Raw genomic sequence first — 24,440 nt, forward strand, 5'->3', positions numbered from 1 at the left:
TAATCGTAAACTTGACTTTATCACTAAAGGAGAATTTTATAGCTATTTTGTATAACTATTTTTTTTTGCGTATATGTTGTTAGGCCAATAAACATGATATCATGATTAGATTGTTTTATACCCAGAAATAATTAAAGGCCGGCATGGAATTTATTTTAAATTTATGCAAAGAACTAAGACATAATTCGTTCAACCAGAAATAAGATATTTAGAAATACAAAAGAAAAAAAAAAGTTTTGCTGATGATGATCGTAGCCACATCTTTTGGAAAACGATCCTTTTAATTATCCATTAATTGAAATTTCTTGTAGACTCACTGTTTGTTTGTCAATACTTTCTCTTTGTTATATATTTTATTGAACATGATACCAACTCATTCAGAAAATGAGTCAATATAATTATTTCTTTAATGTATGTATAGACGTAAAAAAATTGGAAAACATACACGTATTACCACGAATTTATAGAGGTTGCTACCGTTTAATATTTGGAATTTTAGAGTTTCAGCCTTCAGGATTAGTTTAGCACCAGTTGGCAACCTTATGTAAATAATTGTATATATGTCATCGATGTTGTGGGCCGTGAATACAGTGAAAGACATAGAGGTTACATCTAATCTATTAATTTAGAGTCCTATTTTTTATCTACTACTAAATGTTGTCATTTAAATTTGGACCTATTCCTAATTCTACTCATTATATAATATACTGATTTACTTAATCTATTAACAATGTAAGATATTAATTGGGTCATAAATATGTATTGCTACCACATATTGTGGAGGTTGTTAAATCGTTAAACACAAAAACATAAAATCAATTATATTTTCTAGAAATAATTTAACGTTAGTTATTTGTTTCATCATAATAAATCTGTATGTAAAATTCGAATAAAAAATAGATCAACTAATAAATAAAGATATAGTTCCACAAATCAAAAGAGCATCGGTTCAATAATAACCACAAATTATTAATATATTTTCAAAAAGTGCTGAACAAATTATGAATTCAAGACAAAGTAAAATAAATATCCAATTAACCTACTGTACAAATATTTATACATAATTTTATCGGTTGGTAAAAATTTCCGCGTTTTAACGCGGGTACTATTCTAGTTTGTAGTAAAATACATACGGATCCAAGTAACTGGACACTGATCTAGTTTTTTTTTCTGATCTAAGTATTTTTCACAAAACAGTAAGTTAAAAGAATAAAGTTTGCCATGATGCCATCAAACACATAGGCATTGATATAAATAAACAAAAAGATCAGAAGCATCTTGCAAATATAAGTCTTTAGGGATGCCCTTTTAGTTACGTTTTCAGTTTATAACAGGGAAATTTTCAAAAATACCACTTTCAAGATACAATTATTCATCTTTACCACCACTAAAGACACATTTTCAAAAATACCTTATTTATTAAAATGGTAAAGACTCTTATATCTTTATTTTTATATGTTTTTCAAAATTCTAATCCCAAATTCTAGTTCCTAAACCTTCAATTCTAAACCCTAAACCCAAACTCTTCAACTCTAAACCTTAAACTCTAAACTATATACCCTAAATTCAATATCCTAAACCCTAAACCCTAAAGTCTAAACTATAAACCCTAAATCCTTAACTCTAAACCCTAAATCTTAAACTCTAAACCCTAAACTATATACCTTAAACCCTAAAACATCAAATCCAAACCCTAAATCCTAAACCTTTAAATCTAGACCCTTCATTAAAAGTAGTGGTAAAAGTGGTTAGGGTAAACATGAAAAGTGGTACTATGAAAATGGTATTTTTGGCAATTTCTCTTTATAATAAGCCTTGAAATTCATTTTATATTGTTAACCAAAAATATATTTTCACTAGAATGAACGTAAGGAGATGTTGTATTAATTAATTTATCTTATTAACCTTGATATGCTATTATACCTAGTGTTTAGTTAAGACAATTTACGATCGTACAACTCACAGATAATTCTTTTGCATTGCAATTAATATTAAGCTCGGTTAGGTACCAACACTACTATTGATGGTAAAATTGCATAAGCGGCTCGAAGTCTCCAATCCACGGATTGAATAAGGGCCTGACTGGTGTAACCGCAGCGGTTGCGGTTGCGGTTGCGGGAGTTTGCGGGTGCGGATAGTTGCGGTTTTAAGCGTTTTCTAGAGATTTGTACGACTGGTACAGCTGTTAGAAATTGTTGCGTTTGCGGAATTCTTATGACTGGTAAACTACCAAATGCAACATCTGTTAAATAATAATTTAACAATATTTACATTTTAGGTAATTATAAAAATATTAAAAATCATAATAATATGATAAATATAAAATTTATATTTATAAAATCATATTATTCAATTTTAAAAATTTATAGAAAATATTTTAGTTTTGAATTTTTATAATATAAATTGAAATATAATATGAATACATTTTACAATTTCTATTATTTCAATTGAAAATTTTTGTTGGATATTTTTAGTATTATTTTATTTATTCTGTTTTTAAAGAAAAAAATTTACTCTCCCGCAACCGCCCGCAACCGCAAACGCTAGCTGGAACCAGCTTTTGATTTTAAGAGGTTCAGAGCGGTTTGAAACGATTTGTAGCATTTTCAGTGATTGTTTCGAAACGCCAACAACCGCTATGAACCGCAAAAGCTGCGTTTACAGGTGGTAGCGGAAAAACCAGTCAGCCCCTAAGTCAAGACACAGCACGTTTGCGTCTTACCAAACAAATTAATATTCCGACAACACTGACATTTTTATAATAATTGAAAATAAATGGTAAACCTTTGAAAAAGTATCAAAAATGAATATAATTCAAATATCAATTGCGTATGAAACTCAATGAGGCCCTTGGTTATCGGAACCAGTATTTGGTTAAGACTTTCAAAATTGGCATATATGATTTTCAAATACTGTTTTTCTTTCTTCGTCGTATTTTCCATTTCATTTTGACGATTCGATTTTTTTTTTTTGAATAGAATTGACGATTCGATTTGTGCGCCTTAAAAAAACAAAAAAAAACTCGATTCAACACATGCATTATATGACGCTCAACCACTTGCAACGTAGATTATATCTGGTAAAAGCTAAAATATATTTAGTTTAAATTTGTCTAATGGTACTCATTTCTTGTTTCTCAAGCAACTGAGAATAAGGGTTATATCATTACATATGATGAAATATATAGAAAGTTGACATTGACAGGATGAAATACGCGTATAAATAGAGGTCTATACGGATCATATCAAAGACAATCCATTTTGTTCTCTAAACTAATAACAACATATTAGCATACAAAAAAAATATATTAGCATACAAGATTACTATTTTGGGAGATGTACAAACTAATACCTTCAATCTCCGGCCCATTTCCATCACTACGACTGAGATAGATTTGACTACAACGAAGAGAAGCTAAGAGATGTATGTTTACGTTAATATATATATGTTATGATGAATTCAAGTAATGCTTTGGATTTCAAATATACTAGATATCTAGATTTTGACCCGCGCTTTTGAAGCGCGGGATATTTTACGATGAAAAATTTCACTAATAATTTAACAAATATTTTGGTTATTTTTAAAGAGTGTGTATTTAAAATATTTTTGCATTTAAATCAGTATTTTTAAATTCAATCCGATTGTGATTATACCGGTTAATTTGGAGATCTGACAATTCAATTTATGTTTTTAAAATATTCATATTAAAAAATTACTAAAACCCGAGACTAACCGATTGAACTGATGGATGACCGATATGTAATCTAATTGGATTTAAATTGTAATAGTTTCATAATTTGCAATCTTATAATCGGAATTTTAAAGTTCACTATTTTGCAATTTATGAAATTATGACGTTTCTACAAAATTTTAAAGAGAAAATGATAGATATAAAATAACTAAGATTAATTATTGTATTATTTGGAAACATTGATAATAGTATAAAAATATATTGTTTGGAAACATTGATAGTAGTATAAAGAAATAAGTATATTGTTTGGAAACATGGATAATAATATAAAGAAAGGAACATTAGTAACTTAATGTATGTTTAACTATAAAGTATAAATGTGTATTTAATTTAAAAACTTACAAAATAAATGTTATGTCCAATAGAATGTTTCTGTTTTAATAAGATAGATTTGCTACTTTGCTTTGGATTTCAGTTTGAATGTTTTCTATCAGTTCAGATTCGAATTGGGATAAAATATCCAAACATGTATTTCATAATCATACAATAACAAGTAGGTTCTCTCATTATTCTTTTTATAAAAATTGAATATTATTTGTGAAGTAATTTTTCTGTAGTTTCATGTATATTATTTGTGAAGGAAACCTAAAGATTGAAAAATGACGATAACCTACATTTCATGTAAATTGAGGAGACCTTAGTAGATAAACTTCATATGTAACTTTCTTTCTTTTTTGCCTTGAATACAGCAGCTGTTCAAGAAGGAAATGGTGGTTGTTTTTCCTTCTTGAGTAACAATCAGTGTAATTGTTTCTACAAGTGTTATGATATATGGATAGAGATGTTGTATTAAATCTTTTTATTAATCTTATTAATCTTGATATGTTGTTATACCTAGTGAATGCCAACACTACTATTGATAAGATGGTTGAAACAATAAAAAGGATATAGCCATGATGAGGATTATCATTTGTTCTCGAGGCTAACAAGAGTATCAATTAAAAGTAATTTAAAACATTGATGCGCTAGACGAAATTCAAAACATTAAATATTGCAACGAAAATTCAGATTTTTATTATAAGGAAAAGATTCAAAGAAGCAAACATAAGCATAATAAAAACACATAGTGTTCATGTTGCTTGGGTTGAAGCTACCTTTTTTAGCTTGTTAGTAGCTTGGATCTTGGCACCCTTGTTAGCAACCTCAGCTCTCTTTTTGGCATGAAATTCTGCAGTGGATTGGATCATGTGCTTCTTCTGTTTCTGAGAGGACCCGAGTACTTCTGCCTTTTGAGCTGAGAAAGACTTTATTCTAGCCTCAGAAGAAGCAGCAGAGGCAGCCATAGCAGATAGATTTGCAGCTATCATTTCAGGAATAAGGGGCTCAGCTTCAGCTTCCCTAGCCGCATACTCCATTATATCCTTTCTTTTAGAGCCCTCTTCCTCGTCCTTTCTTTCTCAATAAGAAAGAGAGCCTTCATTATCTTTTTTGAATCTGTAAATTAAGAGATAAAAACACAAAATTCAGATTCTAAATCCACTTAGAATCAAAATATGTAAGGAAAATAATAAACAAATAATCATAATCTATATATACGACACTTTGGAATCTGTGTAAAGAAAAGAGTGAACATGTTCTGCACAAAGTTTTATTTGTTTTTATACATATGAATTACATGATGACTGGTAAAATATTATGTTTATATTCATCTATGTAATTTTGAATCGATTGAGACTTTAGTTTATTTTTCTATTTGATTCTCAAATAATAACTCTTGAAAACGAACACAAATATATTCCATCTCAAAATGACTAAAGATATGAGTAACTCAAGTGTGTTTGGTGATATCAAATAATAATTCAGTTAATTTTCAAATCTAAAAAAGTAAAGATCAAATAAACATCATAGACCACCATCTCAATATATTGCATCTAGAGTTAATTTTTTTTTGGGAGCAGCATAGAATTAATATTTAATGTTACATATTACACATCTACACAAAATACATTATATATTTCTTTTATACAAATTTAAAGTATTTATAAAGATTTGTAAACCATAATACAATACTAAAACTATAGGTTATAAAATCAAATATTTATAAATGAGACAAATCCCAAACTTTATAGATCAATATTATGTAATTATCGAAAGTAAACATCCATACGGATATACGAGTCAAAAAAATCTAGTAATCATTAAAACTGCATGTAGTTCACTTTCAAAATGCGTTCATAACCTGTCTTCTAGTTGCTTGAACTGAACCTTGGTAGCATCCTCCTATCATCTCGTAAAACCCAACCAACACCACTTTTCAGAGTCGTATTAACAAAAGAACCATCAGTATTGCAACTTAATCCACACATGTAATGGTCTTTGCCATCTTTTCATTCTTCCATTACTATCATTTATTTGTCTTGACTGTAACTAAGAAGAACAACCAACTTAAATACAAATAACAAAAGAAAAACTAATCAAAATTTAAAATTATTAAGAAAAAATAATATCATAGTAAAATTGGAGAAGTAAATAAAAATCTTAAGCCGTTAAGTCCACATGTGAGTAATAAGAACGAGAGATCAGTTCAAACGGAGAAGAAAAAGAAGGAGAGATCAAACGATGAACTCCTCCAATCTGCAATCAAACCCCACTCTACCATCACCACCACATCATCATCTCTTCACCTCCATCGACATGGGAACAAACTCCTTCAAACTCCTCATCGTCCACGCCGATCCTTCCCTCAGATCCTCCTTCCTCCCCGTCGAGCGTCTCAAGGAGCCAGTCGTCCTCTCCCGCGAATCCCCAACCTCCATCTCCTCCCAATCCCGATCCCGCGCCATCCTCTCCCTCCGCAAATTCAAATCCCTCATCCTCTCCCACAACGTCCCGCCCAGCCAGATCCGCTGCGTCGCAACAGAAGCCTTACGCCAGGCGGAGAATCAGAGACAGTTCGTGGAAGCTGTCCTCGACGACGTCGGGATAAAGATCGACGTGGTTGATGGAGAAGAGGAGGCGAGGCTTGTTTACCTCGGCGTGCTCCAGTTTTTGCCTGTGTTCGAGAGGTCGGTGCTGTGCATCGATATCGGAGGCGGATCTACTGAGTTCGTTGTAGGTAAGCGCGGGGAGGTGAGATTCGCGGTTTCTTTGAAGCTAGGTCATGTGAATTTGACGCAGATGTTTGGTGGTGGTGTTGGATCGGTGGAGATGATGAGGGAGTACATACGTGGCGTGATCGATGAGTCTAGGTTAGGGGATAGGTTGAGTGAGTTTGAGGTTGTTGTGGGGTCTTCCGGGACGATTCGAGCGATTGAGAACGCTGTTTTCAGCGGTTACGGAAGTGATTTGTGTCACGAGGAGGAGGAAGGGGAGTATAAGAGGGATTGGAGATTTGGTAGGAGAGAGTTGAGTAGTGTTGTGGAGAAGCTGTGTAGGGAAGGAGATGAGGAGTTGATTAGGAGAGAAGGATTTTTTGGGAGGAGAGCGGAGTTTATTGAAGCTGGGGCTGTGTTGTTGGAGGAGATATTTGAGGCTCTGGGGATTGAGGAGATGGAGGTTTCGGAGTATGCGTTGGCGGAAGGTGTGATTGCTGATTCTTTGGGTAAAGCGTTTGGTGGATTGTATGATTTGAATGCTAATGCGAGGTGGAGATCGGTCATGAGGCTTGCGACGAGACTCAATGGGAAAAAGCGAATGAATCATGCCATACACTGTGCTAACATCGCCAAGGTATAGTTGTGAGAGATTGATTTGACGTATATTCCTCTTGTGATATATATCTCTCTGCACATTGGATACGGTCATTTTCTTGATTCTATAAATTTTGATAGGAGAATGATTTTTCAGGAGATCTTTGTAGGTTTGAGGAAGTGCAATGACTTTAATGTCATATTAGATGATAAGGATCTTGAGTATCTTCAAGCTGCTTGTTTCTTACACAATATCGGAATCATCACAGGGAAAAAAGGGTATCATAAGCAGTCTTATCATATCATCAAGGTTAGTTCATATAACTCTGTTAAAAAGGCACACTGAATGTAGCATTTTATAAAGCTGGAAAAGCAATTCACACAAAGCTTATTGATGAGAGTAGTAATCTACATATCTGTTTAATCCTTTTTTTTTTGGGTTTTCAATTGTCTACTTTTAACCTCTTTTTTTATTAATAGTTTCTTCTTTCGCAGAATGGAGATCATCTCTACAGCTACACAGCTGAGGAAGTCGAGGTATGGTACCTAATCCGCTAGGAGGAGGAACTTGTCTTGAATTTTACTGTTTCTCTGATTCCGGTCACATGATTTTCAGTTTATAGCATTGCTTACGAGATACCAAAGAAAGAAGTTTCCCAAGCTTGATCGTGCGCCTTTTAAGAACTTCGCTGAGAAGGTAATGCGTCTTATATTTCGTTTTTTTTGTTCAAACTACGCAACCTGTTTATGTTGTTGCTCTGATCCTTATACTATCTGTTTTAGGCAAAGAGAAAGTTCATTATCATGTGCTTGATTATACGATTATCTGTTCTACTTCAACGGAGTGAGAGTATGGATCTCCAAGTATTTGAATTTCTTGAATCTGCTAATAGCTTCAAACTTGTAAGTATTCTTTTATCATTGTATATCCCACCATTCCATTGTCTTAATGACATGGAATTTCTCATCACTACCATTTCATGTTCATTTTAAGTAAATCACAACTTTATCGACGTGCATTTGGTATAATCAATGAGAGTGAGCGGTGAAAAGCAACAAACTATCATATCAAAGATTTTTAGCTTCAGCTGTGTTCAATATGAGGCCACAAGATCCTTAGTCATCAAGAAAGGAGTTTATTGAATATTATTACAGAGTTAGCCCACCCGTAATCCTATTCATGGCTCATCTCTCTTAAGACACTCGAACTAAAACATACACTGAGTAAACCCATAGGATAAGCATTTCAACCTCTACAACCAGTCAGTTATTTCCTAGGTAATTGAATAGTATGAAAGTTTCTAACTTAGTTAGTCAATTTCCTTGCTGGTGCTAGAATGGATGTCGACATCATCGTCTTAATCCTTATATCTTCACTTTGCTATGTTGTTTTGCAGGTGCTTAAACAACAAAACAAGGAACCCTTGGTGATTGGCTCTCAAGATCAAGCAGAAGAAACCTCCGATACATTACAATTGGAGCAAGAAGTTGAGCATTTTAAAAGGGTAAAGTTTCATTCACATAACTTCTTACTATCAAATGTTTAAATTTCTTGCAATGAAATGTCCAGCTACCCGCAGGTCGCAGTAACAGCGACAAAAAATGTTAACTAAAAGAAAAGGAAACCTAAAGAGTAAAAATGACATAACTAATCTCTCGTGTAAATTGAGGAGACCATAATAGATAAACTCCATATCTAACTTCTTGGTATTTTTTTTGCCTTGAACTCAGCAGCTATTCAAGAAGGAAATGGTGGTTGTTCTTCCTTCCTGAATAACAGACGGACGTGTCATTCAGTATTTAACTTAAGCTTTCCCAGGTACAATCATTTTCTCAATAATGATCAAAAGCAAGTCATTTAATTTGCAATCATATACCATTTCCTCATTGTGATTTTTACATGGAGTTTTTTTTTAATCTATTGCAGGCAGTGTTGCAGTGTTAAATTATAAACAGATGTGTAAAACTATATAGTTACTTCTCTGGATGAAGAGAAAGAATGAAAACTCTCTCCAGTGATGGAGAAGTTTTCCCTTATAAATTGGCCTGAGAGGTGAGCATAAGAGACGGTGGGTGCATCTACTAACCTCCTCGTATCGCCCGATCTAACCTCTGTAAATTTTGGTTCTAACTCTTGTATAATAGCCCTACATTGTTTCATCTTTGGTTGTTTATTTGCGTTTGGTTTTAACAACAAGAACAGCCAAATTAGACTTGACCGGAATCTACAAGCCAAAGAACCATTTGCGAGATGTACCATTCTGACAAGTAGCAGAGTTTTTTTTATCATAATGATATTTCATTTGCTTACAGACACAACGTTGAGGTCATAGTGTTTACTACTGCTCGCAATCAAACGTGAGTACTACTACTAACACACAACCCTCTACTTAATCAGATATATTAAAACTTGGAAGATAATACTACAAGAGAGAAAGAGTTCGTCTTTTCAAAGAGGGAAACATTGAGAGATATCTCATTCAGAAAACCGTGCTTGTTTGGTTTCCCACTCACTTGATGTAGTAAGATAGCCATTTAAAGCCCTCGCCATATCCCATTTTGCGGACGATGCTGCACATGAAGACCTCAAGGGGACGAACACCTGATTCTTTTAGACTCACATTGCTTTTACCCGTAGTGAAATTGGTGAGACCCAAGTGATACCTAAGTTCGTCTTCAGAGGCTGCGTAAGGAATATCAATCTTGTTGCCAAGGATAAGAAAGGGGACACTAGCTAAGGCTTCATCAGATAGAAGAGCATCAAGCTCTCTTTTTGACTCCACAAATCTCTCCTTGTCGTACGCATCCACTAGGTACACAACTGCATCAACCTTAACACACAGAGAGAAAAAGAGATTGTATCAGCAAATAGACACATACACAGGTAGCTTATGATTTTGATTACAGCATAGGCAGCCAATTTGTCAAAAACATAACCAAGAGTGTTTCTATCTAAACTATACATTTCTCTACTTTCAAGACTCAGCACAAGCAACCAATTTTTCTGAACTCAATGGGATGTAAGAAACACACAAAAGGTGTCTTTATGGTGTTACTAGGATGATGTTGTTATGTCAAAAGATAGAGGGAGAGATGTATAAAACCTTGGCATAGTAGTCTTTCCAGACCCTACGGGCAATCTGATGGCCACCCAAGTCAAAAGCCTTGAACTTGATTTTGCCAATGCTCAGTTCCTCAGACGTGGGATGCTGTGTTGGCTGGTGCTGTACTAATCTCTGCACACACAACAAAACAAATAAAGATTAAGCATGTTTAATTCCGAGTTCCGACCAGCTTTTACACATGTCCTAACACACAATCGGCTATTACAACAATTCGTATGCCCAAAGTTCTCAGTAAATTAGATGTCGAATTGCCAAATAAACCCGAAAAGGAAACATAATCTCCACAGTAGATGAAGCTAAAGGCAAAAAAAAAAGTAACCTCGTCTTTGAGCATGTGAAGCAAAGTAGTTTTGCCGGCATTGTCAAGCCCTAGAAACAATATCTTCGCCTCTTTCTGCCACAATCCTAACGTCGCCAGGATTCCATAGAACCAATCGAACAAAAACATCACCAAACAAACTACTCGGATCTGATTGAGAAGAAACACAATACGAAACAACCACGGTGATAATCAAGTTGATCCGACGAGGGGTGAATGAAATAATTAGTAGTGTCGGACACATTTATACGAAAGGAATGAAAACACGTGGATGATGGGTAGCTGGTGATTTGATGTGGAGCCTTTTCATTGGTTGAAACATTCTCGTTCGCGTCATCGAACAACTTCGAACCGTCCGATTAAATAACCCACCAGTTTACACGGTTCATTTCCAATAATGGTTTAGATCGGTTCAAACGGTTTATTTCTAACAACTCAAAGAAATGACATCATCATTTAAACTGGATCCATTGTTCTTATAATAAACTTGAAGTTATACAATTCATCATCACACATTCGTTCAAACAAATGCAACAACCATCGAGGAGGATCTAAGCCCTCTCGCCTCTGATTCTTCTAGCGAGCTGTATGTCCTTCGGCATGATCGTCACCCTCTTCGCGTGGATCGCACACAGATTAGTATCCTCAAACAGTCCGACGAGGTAAGCCTCGGCAGCTTCCTGGAGAGCGGCGACGGCGCTGCTCTGGAAACGGAGATCCGTCTTGAAATCCTGAGCGATCTCTCTCACGAGCCTCTGGAACGGGAGTTTGCGGATCAGAAGCTCGGTGCTCTTCTGGTACTTCCTGATCTCCCTGAGAGCCACCGTTCCTGGCCTGAATCTGTGAGGCTTCTTCACTCCTCCCGTCGCCGGAGCTGATTTCCTCGCCGCTTTTGTTGCGAGCTGCTTCCTCGGTGCCTTGCCTCCGGTTGATTTCCTTGCCGTCTGCTTGGTGCGAGCCATTGCGAGAAGAAGAAGATGTGATTTGGTTTCTAGAGAGAAGCAATAGAAGATTGAGATCTGATTTGTGAATTGATTTCGACAGAGAAAGGGGATATTTATTGGACAAGAAGCGGGAAAAAGATTTGGCTTTTGTGTGTTTAGCGCCAGTAAATCTTGATCGTTTATTTTAGTTTTAATCGACGGCCACAAGGACTTATTTTACGATCCGCGTGAAAGTCATAATAGCCGTAGATTTTGTGAATCCTACGGTTAATTGTACTTTTTCTAAATAGGGATCCATGTGAACATGTATAAGCCAATAGAATATGTTTGTTTATACCCTATCTTTTCCTGATGTACATATTAAAGCCCGTTAATGCGATCTGGGCTTATAACATGATCTCTGTGAAATCATCAGTCGTAGATTAGTAAAAAAATTTTGTGGCCTCTGTTTTCCTTAAATACACACTATGGCCCATATCAAATCTGGAATCTATCAACTTTAGCTCACTACTCACTCAGCAGAGTATGTACTATGTAGTGTAATATTTGATAACAGTTTTGGCGGAGTTTGGTTAGGACAGAAACAAGAAGGGTAGCGAAAGAGATGTAAGTGCAAAATGTCATCATACGGTTTTCAGTAGAAAAAGAGCCTATGATCGTCATATCATATGCTAAAACTAGACTGCTAAAAATACTTCAAAAGCAAGGATAAAAACACAAAACAGAGACTTGAAAACTTTGGTCTTGAATCTTCAACCTCATAGCTCATCCTGCAGAACCAATATCACAAAGTATAAACCATCAACAACAACAATATGGAACGACAGTGTGACAAGTATTTTTTCTTAACATACATGAGCAGTGGCGTCTTTCTCTGAAGTCTCCTCGCTAACTTCTGATTTGGCTTCGGTCTTAGCTTCAGTATCAGATTCATCTCCCTCATCGTCCTCTGCATCATCTTCAGCCTGGAAACAACTCATACACAGTGATATCAGTTCAGAACCTTTGGCAGAAGAAACAAAGACTCCGAAATCTCGAAAACAATCACAATTGACTTGCATCAGTTTCCGCAGGAGGAGCGTCCTTGGATTCCTCTTCCTCTTTCTTCTTCTCAATCTCATCGAAAGCTGCTTTCTCCGCCTGCAGTTACGAGAATATGTTTGGCTATTCTTATCACTAACCAGAAACAAACAGTAGTGTTCACTCAGATGGGTATTTTAAAACACATACATCCTTGAGCTTCCCCCATGTTTCATCTGCCAACTTCTTGGCATAGTCTGGGTCATCGCAGATCAAAACATTGTCGAACAACGATCCTGATTTCACCTGAAAGAGAGTGGAATGCACTCTTTTAGATGGGAGTCATGGGCTCAAAACAGATCTTGGAAGAAAAAATGTCACAGTGACAAGATTTATTACCTGCCACAATTCGATTCCAACATACTTCAGCTTGGGGAAGACGTAGAGCTCTGGGTCATCCTTAAAGTCTGCGAAAAACCAGTTAAATTAGGCGCAATAATTGTTGGATATTATGGCTTGAAGAGCTAAAGTTTCATGTGAGTTCATGCAACAACATAAAAATAGTATGTTTTTGTCCTAGAGTTGTTTCCATACGATCATGATATAAAACTGTGACTTCAAGTGAACAAAAATATATGAATTACTAAATGTATCAATCTAGTGTGACACTGGGTTTAGTGATAGAGAATACTAAAAAAAGAGAGACCCATTGCGAGTATGACAATGCCTGTACAGAGAGAGAGAGAAGAAAGTTACCAGGGTTGTCAATCTCTGGAGCCTCCCACTTTCCCTTGTAGTTGGGGTTCTTAATTTGCTACACAAACATGTGACAACCTTGAGAGGAAGAAAAAGGTTATATATATACACTTATTGACAGCGAGATAGACAAACCTTCGGTTTCCATTCACCCATGTACTCAGGGTTGGGAACGGTCGGGGCAGTCCACTCACCGTCTTCTTCTTCATCCCAGTCCTCAGGCTAAGAGAAAGGGCACAAAGGAAAAATATACGGAAATACAGATCACAGCAAGAGATTTTAGATATAAAATAACTATAGACAAAATGTAGAAACCTGCTTTGCATCGGTATCTGGGATTTCCTTTGGGATATCATCGTATCCGTCAGGTTTCTTGTCTTCAGGGTCGGAAATGTACTCTTGCTCGTCCCAATCCTCAGGCTGTAAAAAAAAAAAGAGAGATCAGATTGCATGAGCTCTGCTACGGTTTGTTCTTCTTCGGTCTATAATTGAGATACAAGTAGTCAGTTTAGTCTGGTTGTCCAGAAGTCATCACAAACCTTCTTGGCGCTGGGGTCCTTGATCTTCTTAGGTGGTAGAAGATCCCAATCAGAGTACAGGCTACCGGTTTGCTTCTCAACATTGTCAATGAGAATTGTGTAGGTAGCATCTGGGCGGAGGATGAAAGTGTACACATGGGTGAGCTGGTCAGTTTCACACGGAACATCCTTCTTGATCAGGTGGTTGGCGTCATTGTAGGTAAGGATAGCATGCACTTTCTTCGTGCTGTAGCCACAGATATCTGGACCAAACATGATGCTGGACGTAAAAGGAAAATGGTTTATTATTAGTAAAAAGAGATGTCGGTTGATATGATGTTGACAGAAAAAAGGGACGAGATAGGTAATGTACCTGTACGGGGTGTCACCACCGAACTTCTTCTGGTCAACATCACCACTGAGAAGCTTCATGTAGCCGCCACCACAGTCAAGCTTTTGCTCGTGCTTGACTGAGAACTGGAAGACTAAAGTTTTGTCCTTGTTGCTGAATTCAGGGAACTCAGCTGAAATGGCGTAGAATCTATAGTCCTCACTGGTCTGGATACCTGCAACACAATGATAGTTGCAACAAAGCATTAAACCAAAAAAATTAATGAAATGATGAATCGGTAACAAGCGATGAAGTCTTGTGAATCAAACCTTTGTCGTTAGCATCACCAGACCAATTTCCAGAAGTGTGGTTCCACTCCCCAGCAGACTTGTCATCTTTCTTCCACTCAGATTTAACCCATCTCTTCTCCCATCCATCTTTACAAAAACATAGACAAAAAGAAGAATCGTAAGATTTATACATTAATTCTTCAACAAACGAGAGATATGAATGTTTCACTTAAAAGGTAGACTGCAAAAGACTGAAAACTAACAGAGATTTGCACTCAATGGTTAAACTAAAAGTAGTATATATTAATTTCAGAGTTCATCAATCGTTAAAACCAAAACTAACAGCCATTTCATGAAACCTTCGATTAGAATCTCGAATCATTGAACCTCAGGAAAAAAAAACAGAACGCACAAATTGAATAGATCCATAATAGTTCCCGATCAATATAAAATGATCTTATACGATGAAAACGAAGATATCGCTGAATGATCGAAAAAGAATAATTAAATCGCAGCATTATCAAGATGAATACGCATACGAACAAACACATCACTGAACCCTACGAGTCTGGAAAATGCAGGGAAGAGAGAGAGAGAGAGAGAGAGAGAGAGAGAGAGAGAGAGAGAGAGAGAGAGATTACCATCAAAGCGCTCCTCGAAGATAACTGCGGCGGAAGCGATTGCGACGAGACCGATAAGAATCAACGAGACGAGGCTAAGGTTTACTCTCGCCATTGTAAAAACTCAGATCGGAGCTTCTTCACTGAGATCAGAAGATGCTGAGTATATATACCACGAGGAGAGCAAGCTGCTGAAAGTGGAGTTGTTCTCATGGATATTCGCCTCTTGCCACGGTGTAAATCCGAAGCGACGTTATCCAATCACTCACAGACACGTCAAACACGTTTGTCATTATAAATGACATGGCGCTATGATATTGGATGAAACGGCGACGGTAGGTAACACGTGGGTAAATATTAGCGGTCAGTTATTTTAATTAAAAGAAGTGTGCTTTTCACGTGGGGGAGTAAACAAAAGAGGAAAGAAGAGAGGCAGATCTCTCGGGCATTTTCGTAAAAACACCGCTCGGTTTGTTGGGTTGAAACGTGATCACCACCGTTGGACTTTTTCATCTTAAAAAAATACTGAAAGAATGGGCCGAGGAGCTTTGGGCCGACAACTTTTGGGCTTATATCTTTGCGTTGGACTCTTGACAATTACAAGACACTTGTAAGTTCTGCTATGTCAACTGTGAATGTCCTGGAAGTTTAGCTACACCTCTAACATCCATCAGTTTCCGGAACCTCTGAGCATCAGTGAATCTTCCAGTACCACAAAAGATGTTAGACATAAGCACATAGTCACCTCCATGGCTTCTCTCCAACTCCATCAGCTTCTTAGTAACCCTCTCCGCCATTTCAGGATCATCATAAACGCTACAAGCTCCAAGCAGCATTCTCCAAACCACAGCCTTCTGGTCAGACGGAATATCCAAAGCGATCCTCTCCGCTTCCTCTAGTCTTCCTTTTCTTCTCAGCATATCTACTAGACATCCATAGTGCTTCACATCCGGCGTGATCTTGTACTTGCTTACCATCTTGTTGAAAAACTCTAGAAACTCTTCTTCCGCTAAGCCTCCGTGGCTACAAGCGTTTAAAACGCTGATCATGGTCACTCTGTTCGGTTTTAATCCCAACCTCTCCATGTCTTTGAACATACTGATAGCTTCTTTGCCCATCCCGTGCATTGCAAACGCAGAGATCATCGTTGTCCACGATACAAGATTCTTTCTTTCGTTCGGAACCTCTAAGAAAACCTTCAACGACCTTTGGATACACCCACATTTTGCATAAGCGTCGATGAGAGAGTTTGTCACGCGGATGTCACATGGAACAAACCCTGTTTTCACAACGTAACTATGAACCGACCCGCACATTCTTAGATCTCCAAAGCTCCAAACAGCTGGAAGAATCGCGAGAACGGTGATCTCGTTTGGCTTGATTGCGTCACAAGCGACCATTCTCCAGAACAAGAGTATAGCTTCCTTAGGTTTATTCACACGTGCATAGCCATCGATGAGAGTGGTCCACGACACTACTGTTCGATTCGGCATCTTCTCCAACAAGCAGAGAGCTTTCTCGAACTCTCCCATATTAGTTAGGCCAGTGATCATCACATTCCAAGTTACAGAACTTCTCTCAGGCATTTCGTCGAACACTTTGTAAGCATCGACTCTGTTTCCAGCAGCAAGATACATCCCGACCAAAGCTGTCCGCACGTAGACATGAAACTCGAAACCCAGTTTTAGCGTCAACCCATGGAGTCCAATCCCAAGTAGTGGATTCGAAGTCGCTTTCAGAAGAAAGACGTAAGTGAAGCTATCGAAAGGAGGAAGTCTGTCGTGATCAGACAGGAAGTGAAGCTGTTGGAGCTGGTCGTAGAGGAAGTAAGCACGGAGAGGTGTTTCGCCAAGAGAATAGCATCGAAGCAGAGGATTGAATAGGAGAAGTTTCTTAGAGTCTTGTTCTCGAGGAAGAAGAAGAAGCCCAGCAGTGGTGAAGTGAGAGTGGAGCTGGTGGATGATCCTAGGATTTGATTCGTTCTTGCGCAGAAGAGAGCTAAGGTGTTGAATCGAGAGGTTGGTGTAAGAACGCTTGATGATTGTGTAAGAGAGACGAGCGATGGGTCTACATGATGCAAACAAGAACATAACTGTCCAGAGATTCTGTCTTTTTTTTTCTTACTCGACAACATTTGTATCTTATTTCTCATTAATTACATAATGGTCCCAAGAAAGAGATAATTTACAGTTAAAGCCTCTAATTTTACAAAATAATAAACAACCCTGTTTGTATTTGTATATCACTTCCTGCGCAAAATGCTTACAATGAAACGACGACGCTTTCGCAGGAAGTGTTATTGAGTTAGAACCCACTTACAATTGATGTTTGTGTTAAAGACTGTGGGCTTTTTCATGTGTGGCCCATTATAAAGGTGTTTCTTGATTGACAACGATGGAAAAAAAGCAAAGCTAACTTTAGGACACTCTTCGTCAGAAGGAAGTATCCAAGTAGCTCCGAGACAACTAATCAAAAATTAAAATTCCGACACAAACCAAACCCGTATCCGACCCGACAGCCCAACAGACAACTCGTCCTCCACGATCTCCTTCTCCAAATTCAGTTCCACCAAAAGAGAAGATCTCAGAGAGAGAAGTAGAGAGAGAGAGACTAACGAAGATGTCGCTGAGGCCGAGCACACGCGCGGAGCTGAGGAAGAAGATATACAAGACAGGTGTCGATGCCGATGAAGCCAGGCGGAGGAGAGAAGACAATCTCGTCGAGATCAGAAAAAACAAGCGCGAGGACAGTCTCCTCAAGAAACGACGAGAAGGGATGATGCTCCAGCAGCAGCAGCCTATCGGAGCTGGTCTCGATGCCCTCCAGAGCGCTGCCGCCGTTGAGAAACGAGTAAGTCGCTGATCTGAATCTCTAAGTTTGGTTTGGATTTATTTGATTTGATTGGTTAGCGATGGATCTTTGTTTTTATTATTGAAAGAGTTAAGACTTTTTGATTTTAATTGCCCTTCAATTAATAGATCTCAACTTTATGACAACACATCTGATCATGTAGTAAACATTAATGGATTGGATTGTTACGTTTTGTTGCCGTGGAGACAGCTGTTTGATGCTGTTTATGCTCTGTTTTGACAGTTGGAAGGTATCCCGATGATGGTACAAGGTGTTTATTCTGATGATCCTCAAGCTCAGCTTGAAGCCACTACTCAATTTAGAAAGTTGTTGTCTATAGGTAAGGAGTTTTTAGACTGTTCTCGGGGTATATGTGTGGAATAGACATATGATGGTTGTTTATCATTTGATGAGCAGAGCGCAGTCCTCCAATAGATGAAGTGATCAAAGCAGGTGTTATCCCACGTTTTGTGGAGTTTCTTGGAAGGCAAGACCATCCACAACTGCAGTTTGAGGCTGCATGGGCTTTGACCAACGTTGCGTCAGGAACATCAGATCATACTCGGGTTGTGATTGATCATGGGGCGGTACCTATCTTCGTTGAGCTTCTTAGCTCTGCTAGTGATGACGTTCGAGAGCAGGTTTGCCACTAACTAGCTCTCTCTCACTTGCTATTTTATTTATATTGTGAGAAGAATACTTCCCTCCAATTTCTGTGGCCATATTTGGTTTGTTTATTGTTTCTTTTGATCCAAAATATATACATTTTTTTGTTGATATGAAATTATAGTTAGCCAAGTGCTTCTCTGTAGTTATAGGTTTTCTTATAAACCTTTATATATATATCTATCTGTTGTAGGCGGTGTGGGCCTTGGGGAATGTTGCTGGAGACTCCCCAAACTGCAGGAATCTTGTTCTCAGCTGTGGTGCTCTTATACCCTTGCTGTCTCAGTTAAACGAAAATTCAAAGTTATCCATGCTAAGGAATGCTACATGGACCTTGTCCAACTTTTGTCGTGGGAAACCACCAACACCATTTGAAGAGGTACAACTGGAGAATCTTATGTAACTTGATTTGTCTGTACAGTCTTATATTATGGTCAAAAAATTTAGTTACATATGTTTTGTTGCACTCCTCACATTATTTGAGCATGATGTTTGATATTTATATGTTCCAGGTGAAGCCTGCCCTGCCAGTTCTTCGGCAGCTTATCTATCTAAATGATGAAGAAGTTCTCACCGATGCATGCTGGGCTCTATCCTACCTTTCAGATGGCCCTAATGATAAAATTCAGGCTGTGATCCAGGCAGGTGTCTGTCCACGACTTGTTGAGCTTCTGAGGTTAGTTCCTTTTTGTCTTGCCAATAGCTGACTTGACAACATGTTTTTTTGTTAGTTTTTCATCATCTTGTAGTTTCTCTAGTTTGCTATATTACTTGGTCTTTTCAGCAATGGTGTTGACATCTTCAACTTTGTGGTGTTTTTAATACCTTCTAGAAATTGAGTGTTGTTTCACTCCCTTGGATTCTTGTTTGTGTTCTTCTGCATACTAACTAATATATATTTCTTCAAGTCACCCATCACCTACGGTTCTCATCCCTGCACTTCGAACTGTTGGGAACATTGTAACCGGTGATGACTCTCAGACACAGGTATGATCTCTGAAGAATGTTTCTATATAATGTTTTGGTTGTTATGTTTAATATTTTGACTGCAGCTGTGTTTTTGCTTTTCAGTTTATAATTGACAGTGGTGTACTTCCACACCTTTATAATTTGCTTACGCAAAATCACAAGAAAAGTATTAAAAAAGAAGCTTGTTGGACTATCTCAAATATCACTGCTGGGAACCAAGCTCAGATAGAGGTATGAGTCTTTTTCCTGCTATAATTAGCATGTCAAGAATACAGTTGTTTGTGGAAAATAGTATGCTAATTAATATGTTCAAGCTGTGTTTACTCTTCACTAGTTTAAAAGCAAGCAAATTTAAATTGTAGTTTGCTAGTGTCATATGCCAACAATACTTGTTACCGAAAATAGTGAGAGCCATCAGAGTTCCAGAAAGAAAATTTCTAATCACTTTATATTTGTTCAAACAATAGGCTGTGGTCGGTGCTGGATTAGTACTTCCTCTTGTGCACTTGCTCCAGAACGCTGAGTTCGATATAAAGAAGGAAGCTGCATGGGCCATTTCCAATGCCACATCAGGAGGGTCTCACGAGCAGATTCAGTAAGTCATCTCTATTTCTAAGTATTTGCTAATAACCTGCTGACTTACACTTCATAGTGTTCACTCTTTACATGTTTTATAACATCATCTACTCTATCAAAATATGTTATAACAGAGTTTTTCATGCAGATATTTGGTCAACCAAGGCTGCATCAAACCTCTTTGTGATCTACTAATCTGCCCTGATCCGAGGATTGTGACAGTGTGCCTAGAAGGGCTTGAAAACATCCTCAAGATCAGTGAGGCTGACAAGGAGATGGGATTAAACGGTGGGGTGAATCTCTATGCTCAGATAATAGAAGAGGCTGATGGATTGGACAAAATCGAAAACCTTCAGTCCCATGATAACAACGAGATTTATGAGAAGGCTGTTAAGATCTTGGAGAGATATTGGGCTGAAGAAGAAGATGAAGAGCAGATTCTGCCAGACGGTGTGAGTGAGAATCCACAGCAAGGCTTCAGTTTCGGGAATAACCAGACAGCTCCTCCCCCTGGTGGATTTAAGTTTGGCTAAAAAGGGTATAGATTCTATACAAATTGAAATCATGAGTTTGGGGGAACCTGAGATTCATTGTTATTGACATTGCCAGGTTCAAGTTTGGATTTTTGAAAACGCAAAAAGGCTTTTCTGTTTGTTTCCTTTACTTTCTTTTGTTGTTGTCTTTATTCGTTTGAATCATTCTCTGAGTCTGTATTTTAATATCTTAAAACTTTGGGATAAATCTTGTATTAGTGTGGTGACTGGGTTTAGAATATGATCACACTTTGTATTTGTCACTTCTATCTTCTTGTTATAGTAAAGAAACATTATTTGATTGCAAGAGTCCTCCTCAAACGAATTGGTTAAGAAAAGCTTTAATCTCATCAATATAAGGAGACTTGGTGGGAATGATGTGGCCAAAGTCGTGCTCTATTACGGTGGAGCATCCTTCATCAAACAGCCCCGCCAACTCTGAGCTTGCTTGAGTCACAATCTGTCTGTCTTTTTCAGGCTGGCTTCCGAAAATGTGAAGTGAAGGGCACTTGATCGACCCTTGCTCTTTCTTCTCCATCAAAGGCCAAGGAGTGAAACCTGAGCACAACACGCAGAACCTGAAGTCTATTTCACCTAAGAGCCGCTCTTGTTTCGCGCATACAGCTGCAGCAGCCATTGCTGCTCCTTGAGAGAATCCTAGAATGCCATCAAAAGGACCTTTCTCTGCAAAAGCTTTCTTTAAGTATGTCAACGATTTGTCAAACCCTTCGGTTTGGTTCTGATACTGCAGTGGATCAAACTGGGATTGGGCAATTGTCCAGCCTGTTTCACTCGGCTTATCAAACTCTGGTGACACCAACCACGCAAACTTCTTGTTGCATGCCACGAGTGGAGGAGGGGTGGTTGCAGTCTGGTAGATAAACTGTAGTTCGTGCGGCGCATCAATGAACACAAGCTCGGCGACATTCTTCAGTTTCTTTGCTAGTGATCCTGTCCTCCCTTTGAAGCCAGACGCGTTCTGCCTAAAACACATTCATAAACACACACTTGCTAGTGATCCTGTCCTCCCGGTGACATTGACGCCATGAGTGGAGAGCCTGACTCGTCCGAGTAGACCGAGTGAGTTGCAGCTAGATTCATAGAAGGCAACGAGCTCATCTAGATCAGGAACAGAGGTGTACTTGTAATATAGCAACACCCCGAACTTGCCATCGCCACACGAACTCGTTCCCATTACGGTTTTACTTGGGTTTTCTGTGAGAAAGTAAACGCACATAAACGCAGACGCGAGTGGATGAACCGAATCCAATTGAACGGGAATCTGAATATAAATTCAGTATCCAATTAAACCGAATTGCTTTTGTAATTTGAGTATCAAACACCTTTGAAAGATCTTGAGATTACATGCCCCATCAAACGCCCCATCAAACTTGTTAATGGTCATGAGAGGCACTGAAAGCAAAAGACATACGGAAACTAAAACAGAGAGAGATACAACTTCAACTGATCTTTTTTCAAGCTCTACAAACTCAAATGCTGTTTTATGCCATTGCATTCATCAGTTTTGTCCCTTCTTCTTCTGTTTTGTCTCAGCGACAAGAGGCTTGATCACGAGTTTAGGCTTTGTGCTGACTAGCCTATGTGGGAGCACTGAAACAGCAGCTACATAGGATCCATTTGGTATTCTAGAGAGCGGTAGGAGCTCCACCAGAACGCATAACTGTACATTTTTTTTCACACCCAATCTTCAGAATTTGATTAAACGGTGTATAGCATAACAAAGGTTTTGAGTTCTTGTCTATATTTGTAAGTTACCTCTGGAGATTTGAGATCCACAGCTGAGTCAGGTACAATGGCTTTCACTCCGGCCGCAACAGTTTCAAAGCATTTATTGCGGTCCAGTAAAGGACATTGTTCTAGAACCTCTGATGCTTTCTGAATCTTTCCTTTCGTCTCCTCCACACCTCTTCGGCTATACGCAGCTGCAAACTGTATGGTGGTACATGGTTAAGAAACCATTGCCATGAAATCTTAAAAAAAAAATCAAATTGATTATGCAGACAACATGTATTTTTTTTTGGCTATCTTACCTTCACAGGTTTGGATAGTGTGTTTTGTTTATCATCAACAAACCGCTGAACAAGCTTTGATACTGTTTCCTGAAGTTCTTTCTCTGTCAAAGCACATGTGGCTTGAACAGGGAATATCCGATGGCACCATCTGCGTAATTCAAATCATAAAGTACTAGTTTCGTTATGAGAACTTTCACATCAAATGAATCTAAAAAGACTGTGTGATCAATAGTTCCTAGCAGAGTGAGATGACATGGCCAGACGATTCTAAGAAGAGTGAAAAAGCCTAATATGCAAGAGAAACCACAGACTGATGATACTTGAAATAATGATTCTAGACCAAATCAGAACTCTATAAGCAAGATCACCTAAAGGTAGAGTTAGATGATCCTAAAGTAGAGTGGTAACACCATAAACTTCAATCAGATGACCGTTCACTAACTAACATGTCACAAGATTCTTTTATGCAGCATATGAACTAATAAGAAGACTTACACAGGTGCCTTCAGAGCTCCAGATTCCATAAACTGGAAGATTCTCGACACGATATCTGTAGTATCCGTAGAGTTTCCAACAGGGAAAGTGAAAAGAAGCAAGCCACTCTTTGTCAGCTTAACCAATGACATGAGAGACTTATGTTCTTCACTGACGCTCTCTTTGGCCGATTTGAGATCCTCAGCATTTGGCTTTTCACCTAAAGAAAGGCACCAAATGTTAAGTAAAGAGAGAAGACAAACAAGAATTTGATTATGCTCTTCCACTGACCTGCTTCCTGAGCATCAGCATTGAGAGGTTCGATCTTGGCTTCGTCTTCTACTGTCTCTTGTGCACAAAGTTTTTGTCTTTTAGATGCATCAGAAGACTTCAAAACTTCAGCTTTCTCCTCACCTATAGGCGATAACACCTTTACAAGGATGGACATGACCTCTTTGGTAGCACTCTTCTCCCTTTCTGATAAACATTACACAACTTTCTTAAGTTTTATTTCATAGGGACATTTGTACTATCTCAATTCAACATAGATTCAATAAGCTCACAACACACAAGACCATTGAGGGAACAAGTAACCAACACAGAAAAGAGGGGAAAAAATCATTAACTGATGCCACAGGTGACGAGGAAGCCGGAATGAGAATGATGAAGCAGAGAAGAAGGAGCTGTGTAGTCGAAACGAGGGATGCTTATGATGCTCGCGTGTTGCTCCCACGGCGCCAATGTTTCAGCTTCCTCTTCTCTTTCTCTCTTTTCACCAACAGGCTCCTCCTCATCGATTGCTCTTCCAACATCCTTCACTACTTCAGCAGCCATTGTTACTCTCTATGAGCGGCGGAGAATCTTATCCCAAAAGGACGGAACTTCGAATCGATTTCTCTCTACCCACTTCACTCTATTCTACCCTAGTTCGCTGTGTTTTTGGTCTGAAGAAGAAACGAAACTCAAAGCCTTGACCTTTACCAGTTTAAAGCTGTGTAAAAAGTGCGATTGCGTTTGATTAAAAAGAAAAAGAAAA

General features: G+C 38.1%; 8 protein-coding genes across 10 annotated transcripts; 2 read left to right on the forward strand and 6 right to left on the reverse strand.

The window, feature by feature from the left end:
- Nucleotides 1-6,234: 6,234 nt before the first annotated feature.
- LOC108820512 (uncharacterized) lies at nucleotides 6,235-9,699 on the forward strand. Of its 3 annotated transcripts, none has more exons than XM_018593461.2 (8): nucleotides 6,235-7,420; nucleotides 7,538-7,690; nucleotides 7,861-7,917; nucleotides 7,997-8,077; nucleotides 8,164-8,283; nucleotides 8,778-8,885; nucleotides 9,115-9,199; nucleotides 9,308-9,699. In XM_018593461.2, exons 1-7 carry the CDS (start codon nucleotides 6,311-6,313, stop codon nucleotides 9,151-9,153), a joined length of 1,668 nt encoding a protein of 555 aa, XP_018448963.1. In that variant the 5' UTR covers nucleotides 6,235-6,310; the 3' UTR covers nucleotides 9,154-9,199; nucleotides 9,308-9,699. The 3 variants fall into 3 exon arrangements, 2 of the variants coding, with proteins under 2 accessions (XP_018448963.1, XP_018448964.1); XM_018593462.2 differs by having other exon boundaries at nucleotides 6,237-7,420; nucleotides 7,876-7,917; XR_001944310.2 differs by lacking the exons at nucleotides 9,115-9,199; nucleotides 9,308-9,699 and adding an exon at nucleotides 8,375-8,658.
- Nucleotides 9,700-9,767: 68 nt separating this feature from the next.
- Nucleotides 9,768-11,049, reverse strand: LOC108820525 (GTP-binding protein SAR1B-like). The gene is made up of 3 exons (XM_018593485.2): nucleotides 10,825-11,049; nucleotides 10,485-10,616; nucleotides 9,768-10,211 (listed from the first exon to the last, which is right to left on the reverse strand). Exons 1-3 carry the CDS (start codon nucleotides 10,951-10,953, stop codon nucleotides 9,891-9,893), a joined length of 582 nt encoding a protein of 193 aa, XP_018448987.1. The 5' UTR covers nucleotides 10,954-11,049; the 3' UTR covers nucleotides 9,768-9,890.
- Nucleotides 11,050-11,276: 227 nt separating this feature from the next.
- Nucleotides 11,277-11,870, reverse strand: LOC108820528 (histone H3.2). The gene has a single exon (XM_018593488.2). The coding sequence runs from the start codon at nucleotides 11,784-11,786 to the stop codon at nucleotides 11,376-11,378; it is 411 nt and encodes a 136-aa protein (XP_018448990.1). The 5' UTR covers nucleotides 11,787-11,870; the 3' UTR covers nucleotides 11,277-11,375.
- Nucleotides 11,871-12,375: 505 nt separating this feature from the next.
- LOC108820521 (calreticulin-2) lies at nucleotides 12,376-15,481 on the reverse strand. Its single transcript, XM_018593479.2, has 12 exons — nucleotides 15,325-15,481; nucleotides 14,723-14,830; nucleotides 14,436-14,628; nucleotides 14,084-14,342; nucleotides 13,860-13,964; nucleotides 13,680-13,766; nucleotides 13,545-13,602; nucleotides 13,188-13,255; nucleotides 12,999-13,094; nucleotides 12,828-12,908; nucleotides 12,623-12,733; nucleotides 12,376-12,538 (listed from the first exon to the last, which is right to left on the reverse strand). Exons 1-12 carry the CDS (start codon nucleotides 15,416-15,418, stop codon nucleotides 12,527-12,529), a joined length of 1,272 nt encoding a protein of 423 aa, XP_018448981.1. The 5' UTR covers nucleotides 15,419-15,481; the 3' UTR covers nucleotides 12,376-12,526.
- Nucleotides 15,482-15,604: 123 nt separating this feature from the next.
- Nucleotides 15,605-17,399, reverse strand: LOC108820516 (pentatricopeptide repeat-containing protein At1g09220, mitochondrial). The gene has a single exon (XM_056993078.1). The coding sequence runs from the start codon at nucleotides 17,391-17,393 to the stop codon at nucleotides 15,924-15,926; it is 1,470 nt and encodes a 489-aa protein (XP_056849058.1). The 5' UTR covers nucleotides 17,394-17,399; the 3' UTR covers nucleotides 15,605-15,923.
- A 390-nt stretch (nucleotides 17,400-17,789) lies between these two features.
- Nucleotides 17,790-21,204, forward strand: LOC108820514 (importin subunit alpha-4-like). The gene is made up of 9 exons (XM_018593465.2): nucleotides 17,790-18,153; nucleotides 18,397-18,493; nucleotides 18,571-18,794; nucleotides 19,013-19,198; nucleotides 19,332-19,495; nucleotides 19,728-19,806; nucleotides 19,891-20,019; nucleotides 20,256-20,383; nucleotides 20,513-21,204. Exons 1-9 carry the CDS (start codon nucleotides 17,923-17,925, stop codon nucleotides 20,895-20,897), a joined length of 1,623 nt encoding a protein of 540 aa, XP_018448967.1. The 5' UTR covers nucleotides 17,790-17,922; the 3' UTR covers nucleotides 20,898-21,204.
- Nucleotides 21,205-21,213: 9 nt separating this feature from the next.
- Nucleotides 21,214-22,092, reverse strand: LOC130498756 (rhodanese-like domain-containing protein 6). Its single transcript, XM_056992320.1, has 2 exons — nucleotides 21,906-22,092; nucleotides 21,214-21,857 (listed from the first exon to the last, which is right to left on the reverse strand). The coding sequence occupies exons 1-2, from the start codon at nucleotides 22,090-22,092 to the stop codon at nucleotides 21,214-21,216; spliced, it is 831 nt and encodes a 276-aa protein (XP_056848300.1).
- A 75-nt stretch (nucleotides 22,093-22,167) lies between these two features.
- LOC108820523 (uncharacterized) lies at nucleotides 22,168-24,385 on the reverse strand. Its single transcript, XM_018593481.2, has 6 exons — nucleotides 24,031-24,385; nucleotides 23,696-23,881; nucleotides 23,426-23,624; nucleotides 22,949-23,078; nucleotides 22,674-22,847; nucleotides 22,168-22,578 (listed from the first exon to the last, which is right to left on the reverse strand). The coding sequence occupies exons 1-6, from the start codon at nucleotides 24,236-24,238 to the stop codon at nucleotides 22,417-22,419; spliced, it is 1,059 nt and encodes a 352-aa protein (XP_018448983.2). The 5' UTR covers nucleotides 24,239-24,385; the 3' UTR covers nucleotides 22,168-22,416.
- Nucleotides 24,386-24,440: the final 55 nt, after the last annotated feature.

Source organism: Raphanus sativus, chromosome 8 (assembly GCF_000801105.2).
Source record: "Raphanus sativus cultivar WK10039 chromosome 8, ASM80110v3, whole genome shotgun sequence".
NCBI classification, from domain to species: Eukaryota; Viridiplantae; Streptophyta; class Magnoliopsida; order Brassicales; family Brassicaceae; genus Raphanus; species Raphanus sativus.